Source organism: Coturnix japonica, unplaced genomic scaffold, assembly GCF_054131305.1.
Source record: "Coturnix japonica strain WE unplaced genomic scaffold, WE-NBRP24 Scf073, whole genome shotgun sequence".
Classification (NCBI taxonomy): domain Eukaryota; kingdom Metazoa; phylum Chordata; class Aves; order Galliformes; family Phasianidae; genus Coturnix; species Coturnix japonica.
This window is the reverse complement of record NW_028188976.1, coordinates 271605-286601: the sequence shown is the minus strand read 5'-3', so window position 1 is coordinate 286601 and position 14997 is coordinate 271605. Positions and strand designations below refer to the sequence as shown.

The window sequence follows — 14997 nt, the reverse complement described above, 5'->3', positions numbered from 1 at the left end:
ACCCCCATAGACCCCCCATAGCCCCCCATAGCCCCCCATAGACCCCCCCAGTCCCCCCCCAGTCCCTCCCAGTCCCCCCCATAGCCCCCCCATAGACCCCCCCATAGCCCCCCCCATTGGACACCAATGGAGGCGGAGCCCCCCCAGGGCTCTGGGTGTTGTCCCCTATTGTCAACCCCCCCCCCCCCCCCCCCGACCCTATAGGGGATAAAAGGGGCGGTGGGAGCCACGGGGACACGGGGACACCATGGGAATGAGGTGAGGGGGGTATGGGGGGTATAGGGTGGGATATAGGGGGGATATGGGGGGATATAGGGATATGGGGGGATATAGGGGCGATATAGGGGGATATAGGGTGGGATATGGGGGGTATGGGGGATATGGGGGGATATAGGGGAATATGGGGGGATATGGGGGGATATAGGGTGGGATATGGAGATATAAGGGGGATATGGGGAGATATGGGGGGATATGGGGGGCACAGGGGTGATATGGGGGGGTATGGGGGGTATATGGGGGGATATAGGGTGGGATATGGGGGATATAGGGTGGGATATGGGGGGCACAGGGGTGATATGGGGGGATATGGGGGGATATAGGGTGGGATATGGGGTGGGGTATGGGGGGTATAGGGGGGATATAGGGTGGGATATAGGGGGGATTTGGGGGGTATAGGGTATATGGGGGGATATAGGGGAATATGGGGGGCACAGGGGGGGATATAGGGGGATATGGGGGGATATAGGGGGATATAGGGGAGATATAGAGTGGGATATAGGGAGATATGGGGGGATATGGGGATATGGGGGGATAGGGGGGGATATGGGGTTATAGGGGGGATATAGGGTGGGATATGGGGAGTTATAGGGGGATATGGGGGGTATGGGGGGATATGGGGGGATATGGGGGGATATAGGGGGGATATGGGAGGATATAGGGGGATATGGGGGGATATAGGGGGATATGGGGGGATATAGGGTGGGATATGGGGGATATGGGGGGATATAGGGGGGATATGGGGGGATATAGGGGGGTATATGGGGGGCACAGGGGGGTATAGGGTGGGATATAGGGTGGGGTATGGGGGGTATAGGGGGGATATGGGGGGATATAGGGGGGATATAGGGGGGATATGGGGGGATATGGGGGGATAGGGTGGGATATAGGGTGGGATATGGGGGGATATGGGGTTATAGGGGAGATATGGGGGGATATAGGGTGGGATATAGGGGGGATTTGGGGGGTATAGGGTATATGGGGGGATATAGGGGAATATGGGGGGATATGGGGGGATATATGGGGGGATATAGGGGGATATGGGTGGGATATAGGGGGGATATAGGGTGGGATAAGGGGATATGGGAGGATATAGGGGGATATGGGGGATATAGGGGGCACAGGGGGGATATGGGGGAATATAGGGTGGGATATAGGGGGATATAGGGGGATATGGGGGGATATAGGGTGGGATATAGGGGGGATATAGGGGGATATGGGGGGATATGGGGGGATATGGGGGGATATAGGGTGGGATATAGGGGGATATGGGGGGATATGGGGGGATATGGGGGAATATGGGGAGATATGGGGGGATATGGGGGGATATAGGGGGATATGGGGTGGGATATGGGGGGGTATGGGGGGATATAGGGGGGTATGGGGGGATATAGGGGGGTATATGGGGGGGATATGGGGGATATAGGGGGATATGGGGGGATATAGGGGGGTATATGGGGGGATATGGGGGGCACAGGGGGGATATGGGGGATATAGGGTGGGATATAGGGGGATATGGGGGATATGGGGGGATATGGGGGAATATAGGGTGGGATATGGGGGAGATATGGGGGGATATGGGCTGATATGGGGGGATATGGGGGGGTATAGGGGGATATGGGGGGATATAGGGTGGGATATAGGGGGGATATAGGGGGGATATGAGGGGATATGGGGGGATATGGGGGATATAGGGTGGGATATAGGGGGATATGGGGGGTATAGGGGGGGATATGGGGGGATATAGGGTGGGATATAGGGGGATATGGGGGGAATATGGGGGGATATGGGGGGGATATGGGGGGATATGGGGGGATATGGGGGGATAATAGGAGGATATAGGGTGGGATATAGGGTGGGATATGGGGGGATATGAGGGGATATGGGGTGATATAGGGGGGTATATGGGGGGATATGGGGGATATAGGGTGGGATATGGGGGGATATAGGGGGGTATATGGGGGGATATGGGGATATGGGGGGATAATAGGGGATATAGGGGGATATGGGGGGATATGGGGGGATATAGGGTGGGATATAGGGGGATATGGGGGGATATAGGGGGATATAGGGGGATATAGGGTGGGATATGGGGGATATGGGGGGATATAGGGGGAATATGGGGGGATATGGAGGGATATAGGGGGATATGGGGTGATATAGGGTGGGATATAGGGGATATGGGGGGATATAGGGGGATATAGGGGGGTATGGGGGGATATAGGGGGCACAGGGGGGATATGGGGGATATAGGGTGGGATATAGGGGGATATGGGGGGAATATGGGGGGATATGGGGGGATATAGGGACTATAGGGGATATGGGGTGGTAATGGGGGTCAATGGGGCCGTTATGGGGTCGATGTGGGTCCTGTCCCCCCCCAGGTGTGAGCAGCTGCTGAAGGTCGGACCCGTCATCATCATCATCCTCCTCTGCGGACACGTGGGTGAGTGGGGACATATGGGGTCTATAGGGGAAATATGGGGTTTATAGGGGACATATGGGGTCTATAGGGGACATATGGGGTCTATAGGGGAAATATGGGGTTTATAGGGGACATATGGGGTCTATAGGGGACATATGGGGTCTATAGGGGACCTATGGGGTTTATAGGGGACCTATGGGGACTATAGGGGACATATGGGGTCTATAGGGGACCTATGGGGTTTATAGGGGACATATGGGGTCTATAGGGGACATATGGGGTTTATAGGGGACATATAGGGTCTATAGGGGACATATGGGGTTTATAGGGGACATATGGGGTCTATAGGGGAAATATGGGGTTTATAGGGGACATATGGGGTTTATAGGGGACATATGGGGTCTATAGGGGACATATGGGGTTTATAGGGTACATATGGGGTCTATAGGGGACCTATGGGGTTTATAGGGGACATAGAGGGTCTATAGGGGAAATATGGGGTTTATAGGGACTATAGGGGGCAGTGGGGACCTATAGGGACCTATAGGGGGCAGTGGGGACCTATAGGGACCTATAGGAGACCAATGGGGTTTATAGGGACTATAGGGGGCAGTGGGGACCTATAGGGATCTATAGGGGGCAATGGGACCTATAGGAGGTAATGGGGACCTATGGGGACTATAGGGGGCAGTGGGGACCTATGGGGACTTATAGGGTGCAGTGGGGACCTATAGGGACCTATAGGGGGCAGTGGGGACCTATGGGGATCTATGGGGACCTATAGGGACCTATGGGGGGCAGTGGGGACCTATAGGGGACTTATGGGGACTATGGGGGATCTATGGGGACCTATAGGGGGCAGTGGGGACCTATAGGGCCATATAGGGACGGTGGGGGATCTATGGGGACCTATAGGGACCTATAGGGACTATGGGGGATCTATGGGGCCCTATAGGGACATTGGGGTCACCATGTTCCCTTTGCACCCAGAGGGCGGCCCCATATCTGCGGCGAGATCCCAAAAGGGTGAGTATGGGGATCCCATACCCTATATGGGGTGTCCTATACCTATAATGGGGGATCCCATACCCTATATGGGGTGTCCTATACCTATAATGGGGGATCCCATACCCTATATGGGGTGTCCTATACCTATAATGGGGGATCCCATACCCTATATGGGGTGTCCTATACCTATAATGGGGGATCCCATACCCTATATGGGGTGTCCTATACCTATAATGGGGATCCTATACCCTATATGGGGTGTCCTATACCTATAATGGGGGATCCCATACCCTATATGGGGTGTCCTATACCTATAATGGGGGATCCCATACCCTATATGGGGTGTCCTATACCTATAATGGGGGATCCCATACCCTATATGGGGTGTCCTATACCTATAATGGGGGATCCCATACCCTATATGGGGTGTCCTATACCTATAATGGGGATCCTATACCCTATATGGGGTGTCCTATACCTATAATGGGGGATCCCATACCCTATATGGGGTGTCCTATAGCTATAATGGGGGATCCCAAACCTATATGGGGTGTCCTATACCTATAATGGGGGATCCCATACCCTATATGGGGTGTCCTATACCTATAATGGGGGATCCCATACCCTATATGGGGTGTCCTATACCTATAATGGGGGATCCCATACCCTATATGGGGTGTCCTATACCTCTAATGGGGGATCCCATACCCTATATGGGGTGTCCTATACCTATAATGGGGGATCCCATACCCTATATGGGGTGTCCTATACCTATAATGGGGGATCCCATACCCTATATGGGGTGTCCTATACCTATAATGGGGGATCCCATACCCTATATGGGGTGTCCTATACCTATAATGGGGGATCCCATACCCTATATGGGGTGTCCTATACCTATAATGGGGATCCCATACCCTATATGGGGTGTCCTATACCTATAATGGGGGATCCCATACCCTATATGGGGTGTGGGGGTCTCTGACCCACAACTTGGGGGTCCCAGACCTATATTTGGGGTCCCAGACCCCATATGGGGTGTCCTATACCTATAATGGGGGATCCCATACCCTATATGGGGTGTCCTATACCTATAATGGGGGATCCCATACCCTATATGGGGTGTCCTATACCTATAATGGGGGATCCCAAACCCTATATGGGGTGTCCTATACCTATAATGGGGGATCCCATACCCTATATGGGGTGGGGGCTCTCTGACCCACAACTTGGGGGTCTCAGACCCATATTTGGGGTCCCAGACCCCATATGGGGTGTCCTATACCTATAATGGGGGGATCCCAAACCTATATGGGGTGGGGGCTCTCTGACCCCATACTTGGGGGTCTCATACCCCATAATGGGGGGTCCTATGCCTATAATGGGGGATCCCAAACCCATATGGGGTGGGGGCTCTCTGACCCACAACTTAGGGGTCCCAGACCCACATTTGAGGTCCCAGACCCCATATGGGGTGTCCTATACCTCTAATGGGGGATCCCAAACCTATATGGGGTGGGGGCTCTCTGACCCCATACTTGGGGGTCCCAGACCCCATAATGGGGGGTCCCATACCCTATATGGGGTGGGGGGTCCCATACCCCATACTGGGGGTCCCATACCCCATAATGGGGCATCCTATACCTATAATGGGGGATCCCAAACCTATATGGGGTGGGGGCTCTCTGACCCCATACTTGGGGGTCTCAGTCCCCATATGTGGGTCAGGGGCTGACCGTGGTGTTCCTATAGGGTCGGTGCTGTACCCCTTTGGTTATGGGGTGGGGGACGCGACCACCCCCCACGAGGACGATGGGATGAGCCCCGAAATCCCATTAACCGAGACCTTCTCCTTCTATGGGCGACCCTACAGATCCCTATATGTGAGTAGCTGCCCTATAGGATCTATGGGGTGGGGGCGCTGATATTTGGGGTCTCCATGGGTTGGGGTCCCCATTAGGGTCGCCATATATTGGGGTCCCCATATACCCCCCTATAGCCCTCCATGTCCCCCTATAACCCACCCTATAACCCTATATGTCCCCCCATAACCCCATAGCCCACCCTATAACCCTATAGCCCACCCTATAACCCTATAGAGCCCCCACTGACCCCATATCCCACCCTATAACCCTCTATGTCCCCCCATAACCCCATATCCCACCCTATAACCCTTTATATCCCTCCATAACCCCATAGCCCACCCTATATGTCCCCCCATAACCCTATAACCCACCCTATAACCCTATAGCCCACCCTATAACCCTATAGAGCCCCCCGACCCCATAGCCCACCCTATAACCCTTTATATACCCCCATGACCCTATAGCCCACCCTGTATGTCCTCCCCAACCCCATAGCCAACCCTATAACCCTCTATATCCCCCCATAACCCCATAGCCCACCCTATAACCCTATAGAGTCCCTCTTGACCCCATATCCCACCCTATAGCCCCCAATGTCCCCCCCTGACCCCATAGCCCACCCTATAACCCTATAGCCCACCCTATAACCCTATAGAGCCCCTCTTGACCCCATATCCCACCCTACAGCCCCCAATGTCCCCCCCTGACCCCATAGCCCACCCTATAACCCTATAGCCCCCCCTATAACCCTATAGAGCCCCCCGACCCCATATCCCACCCTATAACCCTCTATATCCCCCCATAACCCCATAGCCCACCCTATATGTCCCCCCTGACCCCATAGCCCACCCTATAATACTCTATGTCCCCCCATAACCCCATAGCCCACCCTATAACCCTATAGAGCCCCCCGACCCCATATCCCACCCTATAACCCTTTATATACCCCCATAACCCCATAGCCCACCCTATATGTCCCCGCCGACCCCATAGCCCACCCTATAACACTCTATGTCTCCCAATAACCCCATAGCCCACCCTATAACCCTATAGAGTCCCTCTTGACCCCATACCCACCCTATAGCCCCCAATGTCCCCCCTTGACCCCATAGCCCACCCTATAACCCTCTATATCCCCCCATAACCCCATAGCCCACCCTATATGTCCCCCCATAACCCCATATCCCACTCTATATCCCCCATTGACCCCATACCCCACCCTATAGCCCCCTATAACCCCCCCTGACCCCATAGCGCACCCTATAACCCTTTATAACCCCCCATAACCCCATAGCCCACCCTATATGTCTCCCCATAACCCCATAGCCCACCCTATAACCCTATAGAGCCACCCCTGACCCCATAGCCCACCCTATAACACTCTATGTCCCCCCATAACCCCATAGCCCACCCTATAACCCTATAGAGCCCCTCTTGACCCCATATCCCACCCTATAGCCCCCAATGTCCCCCCCTGACCCCATAGACCACCCTATAACCCTATAGAGCCCCCCCTGTCCCCATATCCCACCCTATAACCCTTTATATCCCCCCATAACCCCATAGCCCACCCTATATGTCTCCCCATAACCCCATAGCCCACCCTATAACCCTATAGAGCCCCCCGACCCCATATCCCACCCTATAACCCTCTATATCCCCCCATAACCCCATAGCCCACCCTATATGTCCCCCCATAACCCTATAACCCACCCTATAACCCTATAGCCCACCCTATAACCCTATAGAGCCCCCCGACCCCATATCCCACCCTATAACCCTTTATATACCCCCATAACCCCATAGCCCACCCTATATGTCCTCCCCAACCCCATAGCCAACCCTATAACCCTCTATATCCCCCCATAACCCCATAGCCCACCCTATAACCCTATAGAGTCCCTCTTGACCCCATATCCCACCCTATAGCCCCCAATGTCCCCCCCTGACCCCATAGCCCACCCTGTAACCCTATAGCCCACCCTATAACCCTATAGAGCCCCTCTTGACCCCATATCCCACCCTATAGCCCCCAATGTCCCCTCCTGACCCCATAGCCCACCCTGTAACCCCATAGCCCACCCTATAACCCTATAGAGCCCCTCTTGACCCCATATCCCACCCTATAGCCCCCAATGTCCCCCCATTACCCCATATCCCACCCTATAACCCTCTATATCCCCCCATAACCCCATAGCCCACCCTATATGTCTCCCCATAACCCCATAGCCCACCCTATAACCCTATAGAGCCCCCCCTGTCCCCATATCCCACCCTATAACCCTTTATATCCCCCCATAACCCCATAGCCCACCCTATATGTCCCCCCATAACCCCATAGCCCACCCTATAACCCTATAGAGCCCCCCGACCCCATATCCCACCCTATAACCCTTTATATCCCCCCATAACCCCATAGCCCACCCTATATGTCTCCCCATAACCCCATAGCCCACCCTATAACCCTATAGAGCCCCCCGACCCCATATCCCACCCTATAGCCCCCAATGTCCCCTCCTGACCCCATAGCCCACCCTATAACCCTATAGCCCACCCTATAACCCTATAGAGCCCCTCTTGACCCCATATCCCACCCTATAGCCCCCAATGTCCCCCCATAACCCCATATCCCACCCTATAACCCTTTATATCCAACCCCATACTCACCCTATTGGGTTCCCCATTGGGGTCCCCATATATAGGGGTCCCCATAGTGTTCCTATACCATGTAGTGACCCCATATACCCCCCGACCCTATATCTTCCCCTATAGGTGAACAACAATGGGGTGGTCTCATTTGGGACGGGGGTCCCGGAGTTCACCCCACACCCGTTCCCATTGGACGGTCACCGTCCCTTCGTGGCTCCCTATTGGGCGGATGTGGACACCAGGTTGGGGGGCGACGTCTTCTATAGGGAAACCCGGGACCCCAATGTTCTTAATAGGGTCAGGAGGGACATCGACCCCATAATCGACCCTATAGAGCCCGACCCTAAACCCACATGGGCCTTTATCGCTACGTGGGATCGGGTGCCGTTCTATGGGGCTGCATCAAATAAGGTGAGGGGGATATGGGGTTATAGGGGAATATAGGGGGGCAATGGGGGTTATAGGGTGGGATATAGGGTCAGGAGGGACATCGACCCCATAATCGACCCTATAGAGCCCGACCCTAAACCCACATGGGCCTTTATCGCTACGTGGGATCGGGTGCCGTTCTATGGGGCTGCATCCAATAAGGTGAGGGGGATATGGGGTTATGGGGTGGGGTATGGGGTCACAGGGGGCAATGGGGGCTATAGGGTGGGGTATGGGGTGGGATATGGGGTTATGGGGGGACATATAGGGTTATGGGCTGACATAGAGTGTTATAGGGTGGGATATGGGGTCGGGGGGGGCATATAGGGTGGGGTATGGGGTGGGATATGGGGTCATGAGGGGATATAGGGGATATAGGGTGGGATATGGGGTTATGGGGGGATACAGAGGGTTATAGGGTCATGGGGGGACACATAGGGTGGGGTATGGGGTTATGGGGGGACATTGGGTGCTATAGGGTGGTATATGGGGGCAATGGGGATATAGGGTGGGATATGGGGTTATGGGGAGATATAGAGGGTTATAGGGTGGGATATAGGGTCATGGGGGGACATAGAGGTTTATAGGATGGTATATGGGGTCTGTGGGGCTCTATAGGGTTATAGGGTGGGATATGGGGTCTGTGGGGCTCTATAGGGTTATAGGGTGGGCTATGGGGTCTGTGGGGCTCTATGGGGTTATAGGGTGGGCTATGGGGTCTGTGGGGCTCTATGGGGTTATAGGGTGGGCTATGGGGTCTATGGGGCTCTATAGGGTTATGGGGTGATATATGGGGTTATGGGCTCTATAGGGTTATGGGGTGGGCTATGGGGTTATGGGGTCTATAGGGTTATAGGGTGATATATGGGGTTATGGGCTCTATAGGGTTATGGGGTGGTATATGGGGTCTGTGGGGCTCTATAGGGTTATAGGGTGGGCTATGGGGTCTGTGGGGCTCTATAGGGTTATAGGGTGGGCTATGGGGTCTGTGGGGCTCTATGGGGTTATAGGGTGGGCTATGGGGTCTGTGGGGCTCTATGGGGTTATAGGGTGGGCTATGGGGTCTATGGGGCTCTATAGGGTTATGGGGTGATATATGGGGTTATGGGCTCTATAGGGTTATGGGGTGGGCTATGGGGTTATGGGGTCTATAGGGTTATAGGGTGATATATGGGGTTATGGGCTCTATAGGGTTATGGGGTGGTATATGGGGTCTGTGGGGCTCTATAGGGTTATAGGGTGATATATGGGGTCTGTGGGGCTCTATCGGGTTATGGGGTGATATATGGGGTTATGGGCTCTATGGGGTTATAGGGTGATATATGGGGTTATGGGCTCTATAGGGTTATAGGGTGGTATATGGGGTTATGGGCTCTATAGGATTATGGGGTGGTATATGGGGTCAGGGGGGCTCTATGGGGTTATAGGGTGGGCTATGGGGTCTATAGGGTTGTGGGTCTGCCCTATAGGTGAACACGTTCCAGGCCGTGTTGGCCACTAACGGGGTCACGTCCTTCATCATCCTCAATTACGGGGACATGGGATGGACCACGGGCATCGCCAACAGCGGGGACCCACATACGGGGCTGGGGGGGATCCCAGCACAGGTACTGTGACCCTATATCCCATAGCTGACCCCATAACCCCATATCTGACCCTATATCTGACCCCATATCCTATATGTGACCCCATATCCCATATCTGACCCCATATCCTATATCTGACCCCATATCCCATATCTAACCCTATATCTGACCCCATATCCCATATCTGACCCCATATCCCATATCTAACCCTATATCTGACCCCATATCCCATATCTGACCCCATATCCCATATCTAACCTTATATCTGACCCCATATCCCATATCTGACCCCATATCCCATATCTAACCCTATATCTGACCCCATATCCCATATCTGACCCCATATCCCATATCTGACCCCATATCCCATATCTGACCCCATATTCCATATCTGACCCCATATCCCATATCTGACCCCATATCCCATATCTGACCCCATATCCCATATCTGACCCCATATCCCATATCTGACCCCATATTCCATATCTGACCCCATATCCCATACCTGACCCCATATATCCCATATCTGACCCCATAACACCATAACCCCATATCTGACCCTATATCTGACCCCATATCCCATATCTGACCCCATATCTGACCCCATATCCCATACCTGACCCCATATATCCCATATCTGACCCCATAACCCCATAACCCCATATCTGACCCCATATCCCATATCTGACCCCATAACACCATAACCCTATATCTAACCCTATATCTGACCCCATATCCCATATCTGACCCCATATCCCCTATCTAACCCCATATCTGACCCCACACCCCATACCTGACTTCATATCTGACCCCACAACCCATATCCGACCCCATATCCTATATCTGACCCCATAACCCTATATCTAACCCTATACTTGACCCTATATCCTATATGTGATCCTATACCTGACCCTATATCCTATACCTGACCCTATATCCTATGTGACCCTATATCCTATACCTGACCCTATATCCTATATATGACCCTATATGTGACCCTATATCCTATACCTGACTCTATATCCTATACCTGACCCTATATGTGACCCTATATCCTATATGTAACCCTATATCCTATATCTGACCCTATATGTGACCCCATAACCCTATATCCGACCCTATATCCTATACCTGACCCCATATCTGACCCTATATCCTATAGGCCGGCTTTAACAGCGGTGATGACGTGCACTATTACAACATCCCGAGCTCCCATATCCCACCCCATAACCCCATGACCCCATAACCCTATAACCCCATAACCCTATATCTAACCCTATACCTGACCCCATAACCCTATATCTGACCCTATATCCTATAGGCCGGCTTTAACAGCGGTGACGACGTGCACTATTACAACATCCCGGGATCCCATATCTGACCCCATATCTGACCCTATATCTGACCCTATATCTTATATATGACCCTATATGTGACCCTATATCCTATACCTGACCCTATATCCAATACCTGACCCTATATCCTTTACCTGACCCTATATGTGACCCTATATCCTATATGTGACCCTATATCCTATATGTGACCCTATATCTGACCCTATATCCTATACCTGACCCTATATCCTATATCTGACCCCATATCCTATATGTAACCCTATACCTGACCCTATATCCTATACCTGAGCCTATACCTGACCATATATCCTATATGTGACCCCATAACCCTATATCCGACCCTATATCCTATAGGCCGGCTTTAACAGCGGTGACGACGTGCACTATTACAACATCCTGGGATCCCATATCTGACCCCATATCTGACCCTATATCTGACCCTATATCCCATATCCTATACCTGACCCTATACCTGACCCCATAACCCTATACCTGACCCTATATGTGACCCTATATCCTATACCTGACCCTATATCCGACCGTATATCCTATACCTGACCCTATATCCGATACCTGACCCTATATCCTATACCTGACCCTATATCCTATATATGACCCTATACCTGACCCTATATCCTATATATGACCCTATATCTGACCCTACATCCTATATATGACCCTATATCTGACCCCATATCCCATATCTGACCCCATATCTGACCCTATATTCTATATGTGACCCCATATCCTATATGTGACCCTATACCTGACCGTATATCCGATACCTGACCGTATATCCGATACCTGACCCTATATCCTATATGTGACCCTATATGTGACCCTATATCCTATATCCGACCCTATATCCTATATCCGACCCTATAGGCCGGCTTTAACAGTGGTGACGACGTGCACTATTACAACATCCCGGGATCCCATATCTGACCCCATATCTGACCCTATATCCCACCCCATAACCCCATAACCCTATATGTGACCCTATATCCGACCCTATATCCTATATGTGACCCTATATGTGACCCTATAGGCCGGCTTTAACAGCGGTGACGACGTGCACTATTACAACATCCCGGGATCCCATATCCCACCCCATAACCCCATAACCCCATAACCCTATAACCCCATAACCCTATACCTAACCCTGTACCTGACCCTATACCCTATATCTGACCCCATAACCCTATATCCGACCCTATATCCTATAGGCCGGCTTTAACAGCGGTGACGACGTGCACTATTACAACATCCCAGGATCCCGCACCGCGGCCATATTACGCATCAACCAAACCTCCAACGTCGGGATTCGGGGTCGTTGGGTTTTTAGGGTCGACGAGTTCACGGCGACCGAGGGACCCCCAGTGTCACACCCCGACCCCATAACGGGACCCCTAAACCCCATTGAAGACCCTATAACGGTACCCGGCCCTATAACGGGACCCCAAAACCCCATTGAAGACCCTATAACGGTACCCGGCCCCATAACGGGACCCCAAAACCCCATTGAAGACCCTATAACGGTACCTGGCCCTATAACGGGACCCCAAAACCCCATTGAAGAGCCTATAAATAATGGGGTCGGACAGGAACCCGAAGAGAATGGGGAGAGGGAATACATCTGCCAATGGTGAGTTATGGGGTTTTTATGGGGTTTTTGGGGGTCATTTGGGGTCTTGGTCTTTTGGGGTCTTTTGGGGTTTTTATGGGGTCTTTATGGGGTCTTTTGGGGTCTTTATGGGGTCTTTATGGGATCTCTTTTGGGGTTGGGGTCTTTTAGGGTCCTTTTGGGGTCCTTTTGGGGTTGGGGACATTTGGGGTCCTTTTGGGGTCCTTTTGGGGTCTTTTGGGGTCTTTATGGGGTCTTTTGGGGTCATTTGGGGTCTTTTTGGGGTCTCTATGGGGTCTTTTAAGGTCTTTTTGGTGTCATTTGGGGTCTTTATGGGGTCTTTATGGGGTCTTTTGGGGTCTTTATGGGGTTTTGGGGGGTCTTTATGGGGTCTTTATGGGGTCTTTATGGGGTTTTTTGGGGTTATTTGGGGTCTTGGTCTTTTGGGGGCTTTTAGGGTCTTTTTGGGGTCCCTTTGGGGTCCTTTTGGGGTCATTTGGGGTCTTTATGGGGTCCTTTTGGGGTCTTTTGGGGTCTTTATGGGGTCTTTTTGGGGTTTTTTGGGGTCATTTGGGGTCTTTTGGGGGCTTTTAGGGTCTTTTTGGGGTCTTTTGGGGTCTTTTGGGGTCTTTATGGGGTCTTTATGGGATCTCTTTTGGGGTTGGAGTCTTTTAGGGTCCTTTTGGGGTCCCTTTGGGGTCCTTTTGGGATTGGGTTCATTTGGGTCCCTTTGGGGTCCTTTTGGGGTCTTTTAGGGTCTTTATGGGATCTTTATGGGGTCTTTATGGGGTTTTTATGGGATTTTTTGGGGTCTTTTAGGGTCTTTTGGGGGTTTTTAGGGTCTTTTTGGGGTCCTTTTGGGTTTTTTTGGGGTCATTTGGGTTTTTTTGGGGTCATTTGGGGTCTTTATGGGGTCTTTATGGGGTTTTTTGGGGTCATTTAGGGTCTTTATGGGGTCTTTATGGGGTTTTTTGGGGTCATTTGGGGTCATTTGGGGGCTTTTGGGGTCTTTTTGGGGTCTTCTGGGGTCTTTTTGGGGTCATTTGGGGTCTTTATGGGGTCTTTATGGGGTCTTTATGGGGTTTTTTGGGGTCATTTGGGGTCTTTTGGGGTTTTTATGGGGTCTTTATGGGGTTTTTATGGGGTTTTTTGGGGTCTTGGTCTTTTGGGGGCTTTTAGGGTCTTTTGGGGTCTTTATGGGGTCTTTATGGGGGCTTTTAGGGTCTTTTTGGGGTCATTTGGGGTCTTTATGGGGTCTTTATGGGATCTCTTTTGGGGTTGGAGTCTTTTAGGGTCCTTTTGGGGTCCTTTTGGGGTTGGGGACATTGGGTCCTTATGGGGTCCCTTTGGGGTCCTTTTGGGGTCTTTATGGGGTCTTTATGGGATCTCTTTGGGGGTTGGAGTCTTTTAGGGTCCTTTTGGGGTCCTTTTGGGGTTGGGGACATTTGGGGTCCTTTTGGGGTCCTTTTAGGGTCTTTTAGGGTCTTTATGGGGTCTTTTAGGGTCTTTTGGAGTCCTTTTGGGATTGGGGACATTTGGGGTCTTTTTTGGGGTCCTTTTGGGGTCTTTTTGGGGTCCTTTGGGGTCCTTTTGGGGTTGGGTCCCTTTGGGGTCCCACTCTGACCCCATTATCCCCCCCTTGTTCCCACAGATGGACCCCGCAGCGCAGAGACGACCCCACAGACCCCAATAAAATCCTATTGAGCACCAACACCCCGTCTGCGTCTGGGGGGGATATGGGGTTATATGGGGGGATATGGGGTTATATGGGGTCATATGG

General features: G+C 52.1%; 1 protein-coding gene across 1 annotated transcript; it reads left to right on the top strand.

Moving 5' to 3' along the window:
* The first annotated feature begins 151 nt into the window (after positions 1–151).
* Positions 152–14928, top strand: LOC146751578 (sushi, nidogen and EGF-like domain-containing protein 1). The gene is made up of 8 exons (XM_085533985.1): positions 152–258; positions 2661–2722; positions 3692–3727; positions 5462–5592; positions 8347–8634; positions 10122–10259; positions 12820–13238; positions 14869–14928. Coding segments are annotated over exons 1-8 (1086 nt in total). The 5' UTR covers positions 152–247; the 3' UTR covers positions 14870–14928.
* Positions 14929–14997: the final 69 nt, after the last annotated feature.